This window comes from Staurois parvus, unplaced genomic scaffold (assembly GCF_062004578.1).
Source record: "Staurois parvus isolate SC_StPar_1 unplaced genomic scaffold, SC_StPar_1.0 ptg000303l, whole genome shotgun sequence".
NCBI lineage: Eukaryota > Metazoa > Chordata > Amphibia > Anura > Ranidae > Staurois > Staurois parvus.
The window spans coordinates 17,360,424-17,381,993 of record NW_028318099.1 but is presented as its reverse complement, the minus strand read 5'-3'; the positions used below and the strand labels follow the sequence as shown (position 1 = coordinate 17,381,993).

Genomic DNA, 21,570 nt, shown 5'->3' with positions numbered 1-21,570 from the left:
ATGTAAACACCCTCATCCGCTGTGGAGGGGCAGGGTAGAACGCTAAAAGTGTGATGGTGCACTTTTATTCTATACACCTCTATCTTCTATGAATTTTAAAGCTACCAACCTTCTCCTCATCTTCATTACATGGGGGATGCTGTAAAACAGGAACAAGGAACCCAAATACTTACCTTTCAGACATGAAGAGGTCTCATTCTGGGTTCCCACAGACTCCTAAATGCCTACTATGTCCGGTCTTAAGTTGCATTTGAGAGACTATCTGGCTTTGTGTGCCCCAGCTGCCAATCAATGCCTGCCCATTGATTTTGAGTGACAGGTAAGTATTTGGGTGCTCTTTTTAGGTTTTACAGATGGTATGGGGGTTAAGTCGACCTAGACCTAGAACTCAGTTCTTCACTTTAGGTCAACTGTAAGGCCTCTTTTATGTGGGTAGACACAAGATCTCTGTAAAGAGGACCTGTCATGGCCCATGCTATCACAAGGGATGCTGTTCATTCATTGTGATAGCAATAAAAGTGATTAAAAAAAAAAAATGAAGGTACAGTGTAAAAATAAAAACAAATTCAGTGCTACCTCACTACATCCAACTCATGAAGAAGTGTTACCACACCCCCTGTGAGAATCTAAATATCTAGTGTCAGGGAAGTGCTATGGTACACCTCCCCCTTTGCAAAAAAATAATTATAAGTGTATAAATGCTTCCTAATTAAAGATATATCTCCTCCCATACAAAAACCAATGTGAATATAATTATCATAAAAAATGAAAGGTAAAGCTACTGCTGCGCAAATACTGTGTGACATGAAATGTCATGAAAAAAAAATGCAACACCCACAATCTTCTTCTCTAGGGTCTCCTCTTAAAAAATATAAAATGTTCGGGTGTTATAAGTAATTTTCTAGCAAAAAATGCAGATTTTTACATGTAGATGAGGAATGTCAGAATTTGCCCAGCAGGCAAGCGGTTAAAAAATAATAAAAAACCCACACAATTCATCTAATGCAATGCTTATGAACGCTTTTACCCCAGAGGAATCCAGTTCACGGTACATTAGTATGAACACCAAATTGTAGACCGTGGTCACCCCCCCCTCTTCCCCACCCATAATGTTCCAATGCAGTGGGGGTCAACCAGTGCTGGAGCTGTTACAGGTTCCCATCAAGTTTGCTGTTTTTTTTCTTGTGGTTTTTGTTCCCTGCTTTTATTCATAAAACCCACACTATAGCCTCCATGAATTAAAAAACAACAAAAATCTATGAATGGAGGATGGGTGGATGAATGAAAGGTCTGCCTCCTTATTTCAATTAGAGCTTTTCATTGGTGAAAGTTGTAGTATAACTGCTATGAATGGAGGAGGGGGGGCAAAAAAGGTGGGCATAGTTAGAGCTCTTGATAAATGTCTGTCATATGTCCCTCAAGCACAGGAAAACCCCATGTGCGCTGCACCCTACTGCACAACAACATTTCAAGTAGTAATCTTAAACTTAAATGAGTAAAAAGAATAACAGAAAAGGATGCAGGCAGTAAAAATTGTGGGGTTCCCTAACATTAGTGGCCAGTGTAGAAATTCCCCCCTTGCCCTTGTGGTTAGTAGAGGTAGGTCTAGTCACCACTGCTCATTGCTCAACTCCTAGCAACCTCATAAGGAACCCTGGTAGAGGCTGATCTATTGTATTCCCAATGTTATAGAATGCTAGAGAGAAATAAATAGTTCTTTGAAATTACCTGCAAGCCTCAACAAGCAGCTTAGCTTTGTCCAGCTCTTGTTCAGACACAACCACTGTCCTGGGGTCTGTAATATTGAAGAAGTGCTTCAAGCGACCAATGAATGTATTCTGATCCCATCTTGGGGCATCAATGTCAAACTTGGAAACATCGACTTCCATACTTCTTTGCTTTTCCTAAATTAAATTAGACACAAGATGGCTATGAAGTCAAAACACAATGCTGTGATGAGGCTGTTATAAGAGAATTTAGGTAAGAAGGTACCTGTAGAATATTAGTAATATATCTAAATGTGCCATGCTTCACTTAAAATTATACATCCAACTGCTATTACTTATATTGCATACCACCATAAATAAACAATTAAATGGAATATGAAAAAATGAATAAAGATGAAAGTGAATCAAAATAAATAAAATATATATATATTAAACCAGTGTCAATTTCCAATAACAGTGTCCATAGAATTATCAGGAAAGTCCATAATAAGATTTCTTCAAACTTGCATAGTTCACTTTAAAACCTGTGCTTCTGAAATAAAATGTTTTGTGCAAAAAAACTTTCATGGACGTGCTCCCCCACCGGTTGTGCTCTCACCTCAAGTATATGACCAAACCGTTAAGTAAGGTCATATAATGCTTGTGTCCCTTTAAATGGGCCAAAGTATGGATGAGATGATATCTTGCTGTTTGGGGTCCTTCTCCACTCAAATAATAATCTTCCCTTCCACGGTGGTTAATATAGAGGAGTGCATCAAATCGTAGGGTATTATCCTTTAAGAAAACATTTTATTCATAAAAGTAATGCACTCACATATGGTCTGTATATAAAACCACTTTGTTCACAAATGTGTCCTCCAGATCTTTTCTTATGGGGAAAAACCTACTGGTGTCAGTATGGTCCCATCGAGCGTCATGATGTCAGAGCCCCTCCCCTACGCGTTACACCATCGGTCGCGTGGCTTTATCAGGAGAAATGAATGAGTACTTAAGTAGGTTTCAATGTTTACATAGCAGTTCACAAGCCTTCACTTTTCAATTTTCTCTAGAATATAAATTCTGATTAAAAGTACATCCAAAGCAAAAACCATGTTTTTATGTTGATTATAGAATGGTGAGGGGTTAGGACCCCTTACACATTTACTGCTGTCTGTGCCCCAGGAGAGAGTAACTATTTATTTTGGTAACCACTGCACTCTGCTCTTTGCACCGCTTACAACACTCTCAGTGCTAGATGAACAGCACCAGGCAATGTATTAGGGCTCGTTTACACAGGTGGCCAGGGGGCGGTAAAAGCAGGCAGCTGAGCCTTCGTTATACTGCCCCAATTGCCCACCTAAACAAGGGCATGCAGTTGCTCAGAACTGTACACATGCCACAGCACAGATACTTTGCTACGCCACAGCACAGATACTTTGCTTTTTGCTACAGCAAAAATTAACCGACATCACATTTGGTGGCTAGTACAGCTGTCATATATGACTCATTCAAGTAAATGGAGGGACACCACCATTGCATGACCATGGCAAAGTAGGACAGCGTTTGCAGGGTTAAAATGGGTAGTGAGAAGGCAACAGACTAATTGGCTTAGGGTTCCATCATACATGCGGCAGCTTTTGCGATCTGCGATGGAAGTTGCATTAAGACAGTTTATGAGCAAACTGTCGGCGCTATACAAGTCCTGTATAATAATAATAATAATAATAATAAATGGATACTGTATATCTCTCATTGCCTCCTTCTGTGCTGTCATCCTAGACTTCTCCAGAGCCTTTCCCATCCATTGGAACTCTCTACTACAATCTGTTCAGTTATCTTTTACCCTGTCCATGTAAAGCCTACATTTACATGGATGACTAGTGTCAGTGCAAATGATGGTGATAGGAATCTGCCGATTATCTCAGCTATTACTTCCACCTAAACGTGGCTACCTGCGGCCGCTGAACTTTGAGCATTTCAATGGCAGGTCAGTGGCTGCAGCTACCTGCAGTAGGCTGGGCAGGCAGGCAGCCACAGATAGCTGCAGCCGCTGACCTGTCATCGAAGTGTAGAGGGCTCAATGGCAGCAGAAACAGCAGATTCATGCCGCTGTCATTTGCAGCTGCGCTAGTCACCCATGTGATCCTTAGGTGATCCCTGAAAACTCATGCCTTCAGGGAAGCCTATCCTGCCTCTACCCAACAAGTGAACCTTTACTTTGTCTATCAACTCATTCCTCCACAGTTATTACCTGTGTTATGACTTGCCCCTTACTGTTAGATTGTAAGCTCCAATGAGCAGGGCCCTCCTAATCCTCTTGCATTGAATTGTATTGGAACTTTAGATTGTAAAGCAATGTGTGACATGATGACACTAGAAATCCTGTACAATATTAATATCTTGATGTGCTCTCCAAGGCTGCAGTTATAAGATGAACAGATGGTACGGGTTGAAGAATTGCGGTGTGATACATATATTTTTTGGGGAGGGGTGTGCTGAGTTTAGTGATACTTTAAAGCATATGAATAATAATGCAAATGACACTGATGTCAAAATGTAGAAAAGTCAGCCAAGCATATGTAACGGAATTTAAATAGAAGCATGTCACATGGCTTCAATGTGCTGAGCACTAAACATGGCAGTCTATTTAAAGATCTCGCTAAAAACCCAATCCAGTGACCTCTAGAATACGGTTATTTGGTGAACAGAGGACTGAAATAAACCACTGCTGACTCAGATAAGAGAGAACATAGAACCAGAAAAGTCAAAGTAAGGACGTTCACCTGTTAGAAAGTGATTCATTGCCCAGAATTAATTCACCCAAGTAATTGGGAAAGCCATTTGTAAAGGACTTGGTGAAGCGTGCCTTTTTCATTGAAGTGTACTTCTTTTATTCTGCTCATGTAAAATAACCTAACACTGTAATTGAAGGGCTCATTGAGCACTCTGAAGAGCGATATGCTGTGGTGTGTTTTTCAGTGGGTATTTGACAGGTAGGGAGGAGGGCATATATTTCCTTAAAAAAAGCCATCACCACCATGCCACAACGGCATGCATTGCGCGCGACTGTGGGGCAGATATAATGCAGACCCATTTGCCTGAATGGGTTAAGTTTGGCAGCTGTTACTGTCTGGAAGATTCGACAGCGGGGATAATTTTTGCCATGTTGTGGCCTCACGAGTATACCCCTGTACAGCTGCCTTTGCGACTTAGGTGGAGCAGTAAAACCACATCTCAACCATGTGTTCTTACCACCCTCCAACTGCAGGTGCAAACTAAGCCTTACTATCAAGATGTCAAAGAAAAAAAAAATTCTCCCCTTCCGTGTGCAATGATGTGGTCATGTAGGAGGCATTTGCAGTTTATTTCAGAGGTGGCGAGTGTGATGCTGTAGTCAAGGATCTGCCATTTCTGTTGCATATCTGAAAAACACACACATGGCAGAGGCTAGCCATGCACACAGCAAAGTTTAGCCAGCTCTTGATGAACCGGCTGAAATTAGAGTCCCCAGCAGTCCTGTTGGCACCCGACATCCTTCGATCTGAAAATTGTTGGCATAAGGCCCTGTTCACGTTTAGCGATTTTGAATCATGAGCAAAATCCACACGATTCTGCCTGCGTTTCCAAATCGCACTGAAATTGTGGCAAAATATGCAATGTGCATTTGGGTGCCATTCAATCTTAATGGCCCCTCAAACGTGGTGTGATTTTGCAACGATTGTTGCGTGGTAAAATGCATGTGAAAAAACACATCTGGATCAGGGTCAGAATTCGGTCCCTGGTCCAAATGTGCATAGGGCAGCCTACTCAAGTGTATGGGCTACCCCATGTGACAAATCACAAGCAGTAATGCGCAATGTGAACGGGCAGCCAATTATAGCGCATCCTGACAGCTGCAGGTGCCAGATTTCAGAATGCAATAATTGGCAGGACAGATTCACCCATCCACACTGCTTAGCATGATGGGGGCAAATCGATAAATTACTCTTGTACAGCACGCAGGGCCAAACAAGATTCTATGTATGCTCCATAACTTATCCTGTACACACGTAAATGTTTGTGCTAACAACTACATGTGTACAGTGTAGGGCCTTATTTGCACAGGACGTTTGAATTTCTCCTCTTAATGCCTTTTACTCCTGGCAGAAGAAAACTTAAAAAAAAAAAAACGCACCCAAAACCATGTATTGCACACACGTTTAACACGCTATGAATTTATTCTGGCTACTGGACGAAATGAACGCTCAAGCGCTAAATGTATCTAGCCATTATACGTGTCAAGCGTTTTTTCAGCTCCTTTCCTGAACGCAGTGGTGGTGGTTTATTTTTCACCCTTTAACTGCTCCTCTTCTATTCTAAAAAGGAGCTTTTTTTTTTGCCCATTGAGAATGAGGCCTAAATTTTCTTTTTTGGACTACATGAGCAATCTGCGTCCTAACAATGGAGGTTGCTAGGTGGCAATAATCAATACCCAATGGGATGTATTAACACTGTACACATGTAAATGCTGCTCAAAAGTTACACATGTACAGAGCACATTTTATCTCAGAATCTTCCTTCCAGAAGGATCCTGCATACTAGTTGCCAGGTATTCATACAGCCGTGTGTATGTACCCCATGGGAAATTTCTGATTGCACAATCAATCACAGAGAGAAGAAGTGTGATAAATTAAAGCATGCCCAGGGGAGATCTTCAAATATCACACGTCATTTAGGGAGCTCATACAGTGTCCCATTTCCAGATTCAGGCCTCACCTGCAATAATCAGGCAGCACACCGCCACCTCGGCCTACAATTAAAATGCAGTGGCATTGCTTGCAAAACTTTCTGCTACCAATTATCTTTCTGCTTTTCTCCATACAAAAAGGAACAAGCATTGTCTTTCCTCAAGAAAATAACTATTGTGCAGCATTTAGGGCCAGTTCACACTACCTGCGCTTTAGTCACACAAACACACACACATACACCTTCATTTACAAATATATGTAAAAAAAAATGTTAAAATGACTTTTTCATATGTTAAAAGAAAATCTAATATATTTCAAAAAAATATATTTATAAAAATATAATTTTTAAATATATTCTTTAGATTTTTTTAACATATAAAAAAGTCATTTTTACATATATTTGTACATGCACTCAAAAAATGTAATTTGTATATTTAACCACTTCCAGACCGGACACTTTTACCCCCTTCCTGACCAGGGCAATTTTCAGCTTTCAGCGCTATCATACTTTGAATGACAATTGTGCGGTCATGCAACACTGTACCCAATTGAATTTTTTACCATTTTTTTGAGACAGATAAAGCTTTATTTTGGTGGTATTTATTCACCGTTGGGGTTTTTATTTTTTTTGCTATGTAAATGAAAAAGTCAAAAATTTTTGAAAAAAAGTGTGTTTTTTTAAATTTTGCAAATAAATAATATTTCATCATAAATCTTTGCCAAAATTTATTCCGTTATCTTTTTAGTAAAAAAAAAATCCAAATTAGTTTATAACCAAAAATTATAATTTTTAAAAAAAATTTTCTACATTATTTTATTTTTTTTATATTATTATTTTTTATTTTTATTTTTTACATACTGTCACCCTAGCAGTACAGTATCACCATGGTGACACTGTACTACTTGTGGGGGGTGATGAAGATTTTTTTTTTTTATTTTTTTTTTTACACTGATTGCTTTTACACCCATATAGGATGTAAAAGCAATCATTTCTCTTTCTCTCTGTCTGCATTCTTGCACTCATTGAGACGTACTGAGTGAGCTGCGATTGGTCACAGCTTGTCACATGGTACAAGGCTGTTGTGAATAGCCTTGTACCATGTGACCTCTGTGATCATTCACAGATTTCACACGTAGTAAGCAATGATGTCACAAGTGACATCTTGCTTACTACTTTGCATGTGATCACTGATTGGCCAATCAGTGATCACATGATCGGGACCTCGTACAGAGGTCCCGTCCGACGATCGGTGTTTCACTGTGTCCGGAGGACACAGCGGGCACCGGATCACGGTGCTGCGCGCTCCCAGGGAGCGTGCACAAGCAGGGTGCGAGAAGGCCATTTATAAACAGCCACCCGACCCTGCAGTGCCACCGTCCGGCCTTTTATATGCAACAGCCGGTCGGGAAGTGGTTAAAGACATACAGTATATTTGAAATGTATTTTTACGCATTTAAACATGCAGTATATATGTATTGAAATATATTTTGAAATATATTGAATATGGCCAAAATTTTAGCATTTCAAATATATGGCAATATATTTGGAAAGAATATTTTTAAAATATATTTCAAATATATTTTTCTCCAATATGGGCATCATCACAGAAAGAGCAGTGATGTTTTTGACATGTGGGTTGAAATTGATAGTCTGGCTTACCTTCCCCATGCTATGCGAGAGCCAAGATGGCGGTACCCAACATGGATAACTAGATTTTAATAGACCAAACGGCACAGGGTTTTTCATCGCTGATAGCGATTTGTTTTTTCATAAAACGTATAGTTTATATTTGTCATCAATTTCTGTAAGCTTTGGCTAAGGTACCCATAAACATCCACAGAAATGCAAGCGCAGCCACCACATCCAGTCATGTTCAGTTGCAAGACATGGCAATCTCGTGTCTATGGGAGGCCCCCAACACCACTGGTAAACCACTATTTTTACGAGTCAGTCCGTATGGCAGAAATCTAGAAGCTACTTGCCAGAGCCACTTCTAGTGAACCCCTCCGTCCATTGCCTGAGGGCACTTGGAGAAGGCCCACTTGTTCAACTGCTCTCTTAGCCTTATTGGGAAAACTATCCACTTCTACAGGTGGAACTCAAAAAATTAGGATATCGTGCAAAAGTTACCGTATTTTTCGCTCCAAAAGACGCACCTGACCATAAAACGCACCTAGGTTTTAGAGGTGAAAAACAAGAAAAAAAAAATATTCTGAACCAATGGACTGCAGACACAGTGCAGGAGATGACCAGAGACTGCGGACACAGTGCAGGAGATGACCAGAGACTGCGGACACAGTGCAGGAGATGACCAGAGACTGCGGACACAGTGCAGGAGATGACCAGAGACTGCGGACACAGTGCAGGAGATGACCAGAGACTGCGGACACAGTGCAGGAGATGACCAGAGACTGCGGACACAGTGCAGGAGATGACCAGAGACTGCGGACACAGTGCAGGAGATGACCAGAGACTGCGGACACAGTGCAGGAGATGACCAGAGACTGCGGACACAGTGCAGGAGATGACCAGAGACTGCGGACACAGTGCAGGAGATGACCAGAGACTGCGGACACAGTGCAGGAGATGACCAGAGACTGCGGACACAGTGCAGGAGATGACCAGAGACTGCGGACACAGTGCAGGAGATGACCAGAGACTGCGGACACAGTGCAGGAGATGACCAGAGACTGCGGACACAGTGCAGGAGATGACCAGAGACTGCGGACACAGTGCAGGAGATGACCAGAGACTGCGGACACAGTGCAGGAGATGACCAGAGACTGCGGACACAGTGCAGGAGATGACCAGAGACTGCGGACACAGTGCAGGAGATGACCAGAGACTGCGGACACAGTGCAGGAGATGACCAGAGACTGCGGACACAGTGCAGGAGATGACCAGAGACTGCGGACACAGTGCAGGAGATGACCAGAGACTGCGGACACAGTGCAGGAGATGACCAGAGACTGCGGACACAGTGCAGGAGATGACCAGAGACTGCGGACACAGTGCAGGAGATGACCAGAGACTGCGGACACAGTACAGGGAATGACCAGAGACTGCGGACACTGCAGGGAATGACCAGAGACTACAGACAGTGCAGGGAATGACCAGAAACTGCAGACAGTGCAGGGAATGACCAGAGACTGCAGACAGTGCAGGGAATGACCAGAGACTGCAGACAGTGCAGGGAGTGACCAAAGACTGCAGATAGTGAAGGGAATGACCAGAGACTGCTGACCTTTGGGGAGGGGGAGCGGGTACCTGAATTTGACAGGTACCCGCTCCCACGTCCGCGGAGTTGTCCTTCCCTCTTCTTCCCGGGCCGGCTTCTGTGACAGCCGGGTGCCCACTGCGCATGTGCGAGAAGCGCTGCGCTTTGTGAATGACCCGGCGCCTTCTGGGACCTGTCATGTGTCCCAGAAGACACCGGATCATTCACAAAGCGCAGCACATGCGCAGTGGGCACCCGGCTGTCACAGAAGCCAGCGTGGGAAGACTGTGCAGCGTTGGAGCGAGGAACAGGTAAGGCCCTGCAGGAGACAACAGCTGAGCGGTCGGCCCGGTATTCTGACATGGTGGCCGCAAAAATACCGGACCAGCCTCTTTATATTCGCTCCATAAGACGCACTGACATTTTCCCCCCTTTTTTGGGGGGAAAAAAGTGCGTCTTATGGAGCGAAAAATACGGTAATTTATTTCAGTAATGCAACTTAATAGGTGAAACTAATATATGAGATAGACTCATTACATGCAAAGCAAGATAGTTCAAGCCGTGATTTGTCATAATTGTGATGATTATGGCTTACAGCTCATGAAAAGCCCAAATCCACAATCTCAGAAAATTAGAATATTGTGAAAAGGTGCAATATTCTAGGCTCAAAGTGTCCCACTCTAATCAGCTAATTAAGCCATAACACCTGCAAAGGGTTCCTGAGCCTTTAAATGATCTCTGGTTCAGTAGGAATCACAATCATGGGAAAGACTGCTGACCTGACAGTTGTGCAGAAAACCATCATTGACACCCTCCATAAGGAGGGAAAGCCTCAAAAGGTAATTGCAAAAGAAGTTGGAAGTTCCCAAAGTGCTGTATCAAAGCACATTAATAGATAGTTATGTGGAAGGGAAAAGTGTGGAAGAAAACAAGCCGCTCCTGAATAACAAACAACGTCAGAAGCGTCTTACCTGGGCTAAAGAAAAACAGACCTGGTATGTTGCTCAGTGGTCCAAAGTCCTCTTTTCTGATGAGAGCAACTTTTGGATCTCATTTGGAAACCAAGGACCCAGAGTATGGAGGAAGAATGGAGAGGCACACACTGCAAGATGCTTGAAGTCCAGTGTGAAGTTTCCACAGTCTGTTGATTTGGGGAGCCATGTCATCTGCTGGTGTTGGTCCACTGTGCTTCATTAAGTCCAGGGTCAACGCAGCCGTCTACCAGGAGATTTTGGAGCACTTCATGCTTCCTTCCGCAGACGAGCTTTATGGGGATGCCGACTTCATTTTCCAGCAGGATTTGGCACCTGTCCACACTGCCAAAAGCACCAAAACCTGGTTCAATGACTGTGGGATTACTGTGCTTGATTGGCCAGCAAACTCGCCTGACCTGAAGCCCACAGAGAATCTATGGGGCATTGCCAAGAGAAAGATGAGAGACATGGGACCGAACAATGCAGAAGAGCTGAAGGCCGCTATTGAAGCATCCTGGTCTTCCATAACACCTCAGCGGTGCCACAGGCTCATAGCTTCCATGCCACGCCGCATTGAGGCAGTAATTGCTGCAAAAGGGGCCCAAACCAAGTACTGGGTACATATGCATGCTTATACTTTTCAGAGGTCCGATATTGTTCTATGTACAATCCTTGTTTTATTGATTGCATGTAATATTCTAATTTTCTGAGATTGTGGATTTGGGGTTTTCATGAGCTGTAAGCCATAATCATCACAATTATGACAAATCATGGCTTGAACTATCTTGCTTTGTGTGTAATGAGTCTCATATATTAGTTTCACCTTTTAAGTTGCATTACTGAAATAAATGAACTTTTGCATAATATTCTAATTTTTTGAGTTTCGCCTGTATTTGCCTTTTTAAAAGGGTGTCATCATTTTTAGGAACTTTTTTTACTTGTATCTCAGACAGATTAATCTCAAATTTCAGAAAACAATCTTTCCAAGTCCTGCAAACACATTACCATTGCAGAAACTCAGATATTGCAATTCCTTGATCCAAGAGACCCTAGACCCTGTGTAGATGAATGCAACGCCTTCATTAAAGTTTTACTAAACCCTGGACCCTGCATTCACTATATCTGGTCTCCCACAGTACATAGAACATGAAAATGCAATTATTTTAGTAAATATAAAATGCTACAGCGCCTTGAAAAAGTATTCATACCCCTTTAAATTGTCCACACTTTGTCATGTTACAACAAAAAAAACGTAAATGTAATTTATTGGGATTTTATGTGATAGACCAACACAAAGTGGCACATAATTGTGAAGTGGTAGAAAAATGATAAATGGTTTTCAATATTTTTTACAAAAAAAAAAATCTGAAAAGTGTGGCGTACATTTGTATTCAATACTTTGTAGAACCACCTTTCACTGCAATTACAGCTGCAAGTCTTTTGGGAATGTCTCTACCAGCTTTGCACATCTAGAAATTTTTGCCCATTCTTCTTTGCAGAATAGCTCAAGCTCTGTCAGATTGGATGGAGAGCGTCTGTGAACAGCAATTTTCAAGTCCTGCCACAGATTCTCAGTTGGATTTAGGTATGGACTTTGACTGGTCCATTCTAACACATGAATATGCTTTGATCTAAACCATTCCATTGTAGCTCTGGCTGCATGTTTAGGGTTGTTGTTCTGCTGGAAGGTGAACTTCCGCCCCAGTCTCAAGTCTTTTGCAGACTAACAGGATTTCTTCTAAGATTGCCCTGTATTTGGCTCCATGCATCTTTTCATCAACTCTGACCAGATTCCCTGTCCATGCTGAAGAAAAGCATCCCCACAACATGATGCTGCCACCACCATGTTTCACGGTGTAGATGGAATGTTCAGAGGGATGTGCAGTGTTAGTTTTCCGCCTCACATAGCGTTTTGCTTTTAGGCCAAAAAGTTTAATTTTGGTCTCATCTGACCAGAGCACCTTCTTCCACGTTTGCTTTGTCCCCCACATGGCTTCACACAAACTGCAAATGGGACTTCTTATGACTTTCTTTCAACAATGGCTTTCTTCTTGCCACTCTTCCATAAAGGCAAGATATGTGGAGTGCACAACTAATAGTTGTCCTGTGGACAGATTCTCCCACCTGAGCTATGGAACTTTGCAGCTCCTCCAGAGTTACCATGGGCCTCTTAACTGCTTCTCTGATTAATGCTCTCCTTGCTCGGCCTGTCAGTTTAGGTGGATGGCCATGTCCTAGTAGGTTAGCAGTTGTGCCATACTCTTTCCATTTTCGGATGATGGATTGAACAGTGCTCCGTTAGATGTTCAAAGCTTAGGATATTTTTTTTTTTTTTTTATAACCTAGCCCTGCTTTAAGTTTCTTCACAACTTTATCCCTGACCTGTCTGGTGTGTTCCTTGGCCTTCATGGTGTGGTTTGTTCACTAATGATCTCTAACAAACCTCTGAGGGCTTCACAGAACAGTTGTATTTATACTGAGATGAAATTACACACAGCTGGACTAGGTTTACTAATTAGTGACTTCTGAAGGCAATTGGTTCCACTAGATTGTAGTTAGGGGTATCAGAGTAAAGGGGGCTGAATATAAATGCATGCCACACTTTTCAGATATTGGTAAAAAACTTTGAAAACCATTTATAATTTTCCTTCCACTTCACAATTATATGCCACTTTGTATTGGTCTATCAGATAAAATCCCAATAAAATACATTTTCGTTTTAGGTTGTAACATGACAAAGTGTGGAAAATTTCAAGGGGTATGAATACTTTTTCAAGGAACTGTAAATACCTTTTCTCGTCAGCAGTTAGAGCAGTCTTGTAACTTCTATCAGTGTTCAGCAGAGCACATGTTAAGGCTTGTAGGAGGAGTTTTCATTTTGCTCTAGGAAGATGCAGGATCCCTGACCTCTGTCTGGACAGTGCTGATTGGCCCTCTGCTGATCACGTGCTCTCCCAAGGAAAAAAAACCTCTGTAGCAATGCACACCAACCTGAGCATGTGCAGACTGACTCCATATGATATGCCTTATCAGAAAATAAAGGAGGGACACCGGAAGAAGAGGAGGATCAGAAAAGTCAGGATCAAACATCTTTTTTTAAAAAAAGCGAGGGATTAACCTCTTATATTCCACAGTGAGTATACCAAGCATGCATTACTGCATATACAGACTGATTTTACTGCTGTGGGTTTAGTAACACTTTAAATAAGCTGGCCATACACATTCTCTGGGCTGAGTTGAACTCAGAGAAGAGAAATCCATAAATTCCCCCATTCACATTCAACAAAATCTCTCACAGTGTCACATTGAGAATACACGAACAGTGATTACAAGTGAATGGCTCAAATTCCTCTGCCGGACTCCTTCAATTCAAAGTTAAGTCCTTCAGTCAAAGTTAGTCCAGCCGGGTGGTGTCAGCAGGGTCACTCAAGGCTGCAATTTTGGTGGATTCACCAGAGACGGCTGAAATTCATGACATTTATAGCTAGTTATAGTCTACATAGACAAAAACAGTATAGTCAATGTCTCTGACATGCGGGTTGTGACTATCAGCTTGGCCTCTCCCATGTTGTGTAACAGGCCAGGGACAACATCTATCCCTGATGAACAACATGGGAGAGGCTAGGCTGATAGTAACTGGGTAACTCAGGGGACAGATCTGAATTGAGGATTTACTGATTTTGAGCCAGTCAGACTGAACAATTCAACATGACAGCCAGGCAACTAACAATTTTAACCACTTCCAGTCCGGACACTTTTACCCCCTTCCTGTCCAGGCCAATTTTCAGCTTTCAGTGCTATCACACTTTGAATGACAATTGCGCGGTCATGCAACACTGTACCCATATGAATTTTTTAGCATTTTTTTTTGAGACAGATAAAGCTTTATTTTGGTGGTATTTATTTACCACTGGGATTTTTTTTTTTTTGCTATGTAAATTAAAAAGTCCAGAAAGTGTTTTTCTTATAAAAGTTTGCAAATAAATAGTATCTCATCATAAATCTTGGCCAAAATTTATTCTGTAAAAAAAAAAAAAAATAACCCAAATTAGTTTATAACCAAAATTATAATTTTTAAACTTTTTTTTTGTTTTTTTAATATTGTTTTTTATTTATTTTTTTTACATACTGTCACCCTAGCAGTACAATGTCAACATGGTGACACTGTACTACTTGTGGGGGGTGAAGAAGATTTTTTTTTTTTACACTGATTATTTTTACACCCATAAAAGATATAAAAGCAATCATTTCTCCTTCTCTCTAGCTTTATTCTTGCAGCCATTGAGAACTACTGAGTGAGCTGTGATTGGTCGCAGCTTCTCACATGGTACAAGGTTGTTGTGATTAGCCTTGTATCATGTGACCTCCGTGATCATTCACAGATTTCACACATAGTAAGCAATGATGTCACAAGTGACATCTTGCTTACTACTGTACATGTGATCACTGATTGGCCAATCAGCGATCACATGATCGGGATCTCGTACAGAGGTTCCGTCTGACGATCGGTGTTCCACTGTGTCCGGAGAACACAGTGGGTACCGGATCGCGGTGCTGCGCGCTCCCAGTGAGCGCGCACAAGCAGGGTGTGGGGAGGTCGTTTATATACAACGGCCGGACAGGAGGTGGTTAAAAGAGGTCAGCACAGCAGCCAATATATTTCTCAGGTTTCTCGTCCTACCATGTCCTAACAAAAGTAAATATTACTTTTGGAAAGTAAAAAACGAAAAGGCAAATACCTTTTTCATTTTGGATAGAGTAAGGGAGGGTTATAACAAGTCAGGTTTTTTCTTGCCATCAGTGTCCATTGAGGAGATTTCTCTTCACTTCCTGCCCCATAGCTACGAAGGGAGGGAGGGAGGAAGGGAGGGAGGGAGGAAGGAAGGGAGGGAGGAAGGAAGGGAGGGAGGAAGGGAAGGAGAGAAATCCCACCAAAGTGAGGATCGCCAGAACTAGCGTCCTCATCAGAAGATGTTACTTCACTCCTTTCTCATAGCCAAAGCAGAAACGGAGGTAAATATGTTACCAGAACTAGCGTCCTCATCGGAAGATTTCTCCTTGCTTCCTTTCCTAAAGCCAAAACAGCAAGGGAAGGAAATCCTTCCAAATGAAGGTCACCAGAAAAAGTGTCATTGGAAGGTTTCCCTTAACGTCTGGTCCCAAAGTCAAAACAGGAAGGGAGGGAAGTACCTCCAAAGTGAGGGTCACCAGAACTATTGTCCTCATCAGAAGATTTTCTTTTACTTCCTGTTCCACAGCCAAAATAGAAAGAGAAGAAAATCTCTGCAAATTGAAGATCACCAGAACTAGTGTCCTTATTGGAATATGTTCCTTCACTTTCTGTCCCATACACAGCAGGAAGGGAAGGAAATTCTCTCCACAGTGAGGGTCATAAAAACTAGTTTCCTCATTGGAAGATTCCCCTTCACTTATTGTCCCATCTTCAAAACAAGAAGGCAGGGAAATCCCTTCAAAGTGAGTGTCACCAGAACTCTTGTCCTTATCAATTTCCCGTCACTGTCTGTCACATAGCCACAATGAGAAGGAAGTGAAATCCCTCCAAAGTGAGGGTCACCAGATCTCTTGTCCTTATCAAACAATTTTCCTTCACTGTCTGTCCCATAGCCACAACGAGAAGTGAATCCCTCCAAAGTGAGGGTCAATAGAACTAGTGTCTTTATAAAAAGATTTCCCTTTACATTCTGTCCCACAGCCAAAACAGGAAGTGAGGGAAATCTCTCCAAAGTGAAGGTCACAAGAACTAGTGTCCTCATTGGTACATTTTCCTTCACTTCCTGTCCCATAGCCAAAAGGAAGGAAGGGAAATCCTTCCAAAGGGAGGGTCACTACAACTAGTGTCCCCATTTCTGTTATGGAGACAAAATAAAATTTGGGATTTTCTTTCACTTGCAGTGATAATGGTAAACAGCACAAATATAGAGAATTGGGGGAACACGACAAAGACAATAGTTAAGACCTGACAGGTGAACTAAGCCCTCTCCTCTCTATCCCAAATTTAATAAAATAATTTCCTTTATTATTATTATTTTTCTAGCAGTCTTGATAACTGGTCAACTTTCCTTGGTGCCCTCCTATTGACCAGTAAGGCCACCCATTACAGTAATGAGCCAATAGGAGAGTAAGGGAGAGGCCGGGCCAGTTACTGACACTGCTACAAAGTGTCAACATTTGCATATTAGACCATCTCAGGACCCCTGGGGTACACATGGACCTCTACAAAGATGTATGAAGACACTTGAACTTGACCCCGGTGTACCTGTACTGTCAGAAACCTTTGTTACATAATGAGGGAAAAAAATTTTGCCTGTAACTTTTTTGCAACATATAAGTGGACCGGTACATGTGAAATGCTCATCATGTATGTGTGCAAATGCATGTGTATAAATGTGAAGCAGCCCTGGGAGTACACCATACTATACCACGGGCAATAAAGAGTTCAAAGTCACCACTAAGCAATTACCCACAGAAATGAATCACAAGCAAACAGAAGGCACGTCAAGCCATGACCTAAAATGCTCCCTCGTGTCCCCATCTGTACATTTCACACACATTTGTTATGAATTTAGTAGCCAGAAAAAAAGTTCATATTTCTAAACTCCTGAAATCAGACAGATTACCATACATCAGAAGTCATACTAATAAAGGATGAATGGCGTGATCCTAAAATTCCCCTGAAGTATTCCCTGGTCAGTTTTCTTTTTTCGTGTGTCCCCGTGGGGAGAGTTTCTTTCATTCCTGTCCTATTTACACAGTGAGAAGTTAGAAGAAATTTCTCTAGTGAGGGAGATATATATATATATTTTTTAGACAGTTGTCACTGAAACACCATCCCAAAGGAAGATTTCCCCTCCCTTCCTGTTCTGGTGACAAATCAAAATGTGGATTTCCTGCCACTTTAAGAATCATGGTCACCAGAACAAAGAGTGAATCGCCCAAAAACGGGACACACAGCAATGAAGACCGGACAAGTTTTGACTACTCTATTCAAAACTGAAAAAAAAAACCCAAACCGTTTTGGCCATACATTGTAATGGCCCCTTGCGGATATTTCTGTCGCTCCACTAAAAAGTGATCCACGATGGATTGCTTTTTAGAGGGTGTTTAACAGGCAACGAGGAGGGGGATCTGTCACCTCCTCTCCGCCTGTTTTAACTCTGCTGCAATCGCATGCATTTCACAATGTTTCAGGGCCATTGTACAGCCCATTTACTTGAAAGGGTCATGGTCGGCAGTGGTACCGACTACTAAATGCAAAGTGTGTGCACAGCCCTGAACAACTAAATTTGTGGGTTTAGGTGGATGGGCATGGGGCAGTAAAGTCGTGGCTCATATAAAGTATCAAAACTGTGCTTCGCTCCACTTAAAACTATAAATATATATGCAAATATACAGAAAGTCAGGCAGCACAGTGGATAAATGGATAGCACTTCTGCCTGGCAGTACTAGGTTTGTTGGTTCCAATCCCAACCACGGCACCATCTGCCTGGAGTTTGCATGTTCTCCCTGTGCCTACGTGGGTTTCCTCCCACACTTCAAAGACATGCTGGTAGGATCCTGTCTAAATTGGCCCTAGTAGGTGTATGTATGAATGTGAGTTAGGGACTTTTAGATTGTACGCCCCTTCAGGGTTAGGGACTGATGTGAATGTACAATATATATGTAAAGCGCTGCGTAAATTGATGGCGCTATACAAGTACCTGTAATAAATAAAAGTCTTCCAACACAAATATATCCCTTTATGGCATTGTGTAAAGATGAGATCCAACAGGTCTGGATCCCCTTCACTCCTCTAATTGTCCCTGATGAAGCCACGTGACCCGGTGGCGTAACGTGTAGGGGAGGGGCTTTGACGTCACAACGCTCGACGGACAGTGAGAGATACCAGCTGGCTACACGTCAGAACCACTAGCGGCATTTGGAGCAATTGTTTTTGTAAAAAGTGAATCTACACATTATACATGTGAGTGGAATATATCTTATTACAAATAAATGCTTTTTATAAGGATAAAGCATTATGTTCTGTTTATTTTTCTTGGCATATAAACTGATGGAGGAGGACAATTAGAGGAGTGAAGGGGATCCAGACCTGTTGGATACTAATCCCATTTTACACAATTCCATAAAGGGACACAAGCTCTATATGACCTTAACTGTTGGGTCATATTGTATATATGTATAAGGTGAGAGCACAACTGGTGGAGGCGCACAAGTGTTGGTTTCGTATTAAACACCGGAGGTGAATTGAGGAATACTTTGTTACATTACATTGATTGCAAAGAATCACAGATGTGACATGGACACTTGGATATATTTGTTTTGGAAGACTTTCTATAGATTTGTGTGTATATATATTTTTAAGTGGAGCACGGCACAGTTTTGATATTTTATATTAGTGGCATATTTGTATGTGTATGGTGCTAGTGAACTGCTAATATTCACATAAAGGGAATTATTCACATATCACATTTTGGAACGGAGTATTTGGCATAGCAGCTCACAAGCTTTTATTTTATTTTTTAAATTGTGGCTCAACTTCCTGCTTTTGCCACCCATTTGAATGAGTTCTTAGGCCCTGTAATGCCTATGAAATGTTCTGGCTTTGGCCCCTTTGTTTCTTGGGGAATTTTTACAATAAAGCATTAAAAATTAGTGAAGCGCTTGTATCACATGAATACAATCATGTATCTCCATATAGTGTAATTATAAATCAAAGTGACCACTATATATAATAAATGTGTGTTGACTCCCTCTAGTGAAAAGAAAAAATAGTGTCAACCAAAATAGCTAAATAACACACATTAGGAAACTAAATATATAGTGCATAAATCAAATATAATGAACAGAATATATATATACGTGAAAACAGAATATTGGCCACATACAATGGTGTCTAAATTATACATAAATGATATATGCCATAGGTGAACAAGACAATATCAAAGGTGAAAAAAATATTCCATGCATGTGACTGTGCTTTAAGCTGGAACACACACGTGATCTCCACTTCTAAGTGCAAGTACTCTCCTTCAAATGGCAGCAATGCCTGCTCACCTCCCTTCCTCGACCCACACAGGGCCTCAAAGCAGTTACCACCTCAGTGGTGTATTCCTCTGGCAGACTCCTTATTCCTCCTCCTCTCTTATGCAACTCATAAAAAGACAAGAAAGCCTTCCATAGTGTAGTAAATTTAATAGGCAAAGTTAAAAATTACAAAGTATTCCACTCACATGCTCCTTTCCATAAAAAAGCGTTTTTCCCAGCCTGTGGGTAGATATGCATGCACCTGGGGGAATCCAATATGGCCACTGTGTCCGGACATACGTCACCAGGAAGTAGACAAACCGACGCGTAGCGTCACGTGCGTCGTGACTTCATCAGGGTGCATTATAATAGCCGATTTAGAATATGAAAAATATTGTTCAATTAGATTTGGTGAAGTATTATACAAAAAAACCTTTTTGGTGATGCAATAAATCCCAGCTTTCAGATGAAGTCCGGAAGTGACGAAACGCGTTAAAGGAGTGATCGGCTATTATAATGCACCCTGATGAAGTCACGACGCACGTGACGCTACGCGTCGGTTTGTCTACTTCCTGGTGACGTATGTCCGGACACAGTGGCCATATTGGATTCCCCCAGGTGCATGCATATCTACCCACAGGCTGGGAAAAACGCTTTTTTATGGAAAGGAGCATGTGAGTGGAATACTTTGTAATTTTTAACTTTGCCTATTAAATTTACTACACTATGGAAGGCTTTCTTGTCTTTTTATGAGTTGCATAAGAGAGGAGGAGGAATAAGGAGTCTGCCAGAGGAATACACCACTGAGGTGGTAACTGCTTTGAGGCCCTGTGTGGGTCGAGGAAGGGAGGTGAGCAGGCATTGCTGCCATTTGAAGGAGAGTACTTGCACTTAGAAGTGGAGATCACGTGTGTGTTCCAGCTTAAAGCACAGTCACATGCATGGAATATTTTTTTCACCTTTGATATTGTCTTGTTCACCTATGGCATATATCATTTATGTATAATTTAGACACCATTGTATGTGGCCAATATTCTGTTTTCACGTATATATATATTCTGTTCATTATATTTGATTTATGCACTATATATTTAGTTTCCTAATGTGTGTTATTTAGCTATTTTGGTTGACACTATTTTTTCTTTTCACTAGAGGGAGTCAACACACATTTATTATATATAGTGGTCACTTTGATTTATAATTACACTATATGGAGATACATGATTGTATTCATGTGATACAAGCGCTTCACTAATTTTTAATTTTATTTTGCACTTATTGGTATCAGCTAAGTGACAGCAGCTGTATTTTGTCAATTATTCCCATGAGCGCAGGAGGATCCCTTATTATTTACAATAAAGCATTGTTGCCCATATGCCAGAAGCACGAGAAATGACACTGATGTAATTTCTCTAGGCTAAAGGAACAGAGGCACAAGACATTAGACTGCTTAAAGCAGATAAGTGTTTGCGAGACTGAACGGGTTTGTGACATCTAGAAATGTTACATTAGACTACTTAAAATTAGATAATAACCTGTTTGTGCATTTAAAAATGTTTACTTATTTGCGTTAGAAATCTTTAAGTTAAGGGTAGAGAAGAAGCTGATTTGTGGCAAAAGTGTGATATTACGAGATAAGACATGGTTTGCCAGCTAACTCCTCCTGGAGTGGGCATGGCGCCTGCCCATTTCGGGTAAGTTACCAGAAACAGGATATATAATGAGAGGCCTGAACGCGGTTAAAATGGGAGCCTTGCTATGCAAAAGGGAACGCTCTGATGCTGGGATTTTTGACAAGGCTATATGGGCTCATCGAATTGGTCGTGTTTAAGGCTTCTCTGTGACCCCCTGTGCATTATGGTTCCAATGGGGTCTGTACCTTCCCATAGCTTTGGTAATGTAT

General features: G+C 41.6%; 1 protein-coding gene across 1 annotated transcript in view; it reads right to left on the bottom strand.

Moving 5' to 3' along the window:
- SFXN2 (sideroflexin 2) overlaps window positions 1-21,570 on the bottom strand; it is a 93,082-nt gene that overhangs the window by 63,867 nt on the left and 7,645 nt on the right. Inside the window, exon 2 of the mRNA XM_089683306.1 lies at window positions 1,729-1,904. Coding sequence (XP_089539432.1) covers window positions 1,729-1,889 — 161 coding nt within the window. The 5' untranslated portion in view covers window positions 1,890-1,904. The remainder of the gene's footprint in view (window positions 1-1,728; window positions 1,905-21,570) is intronic.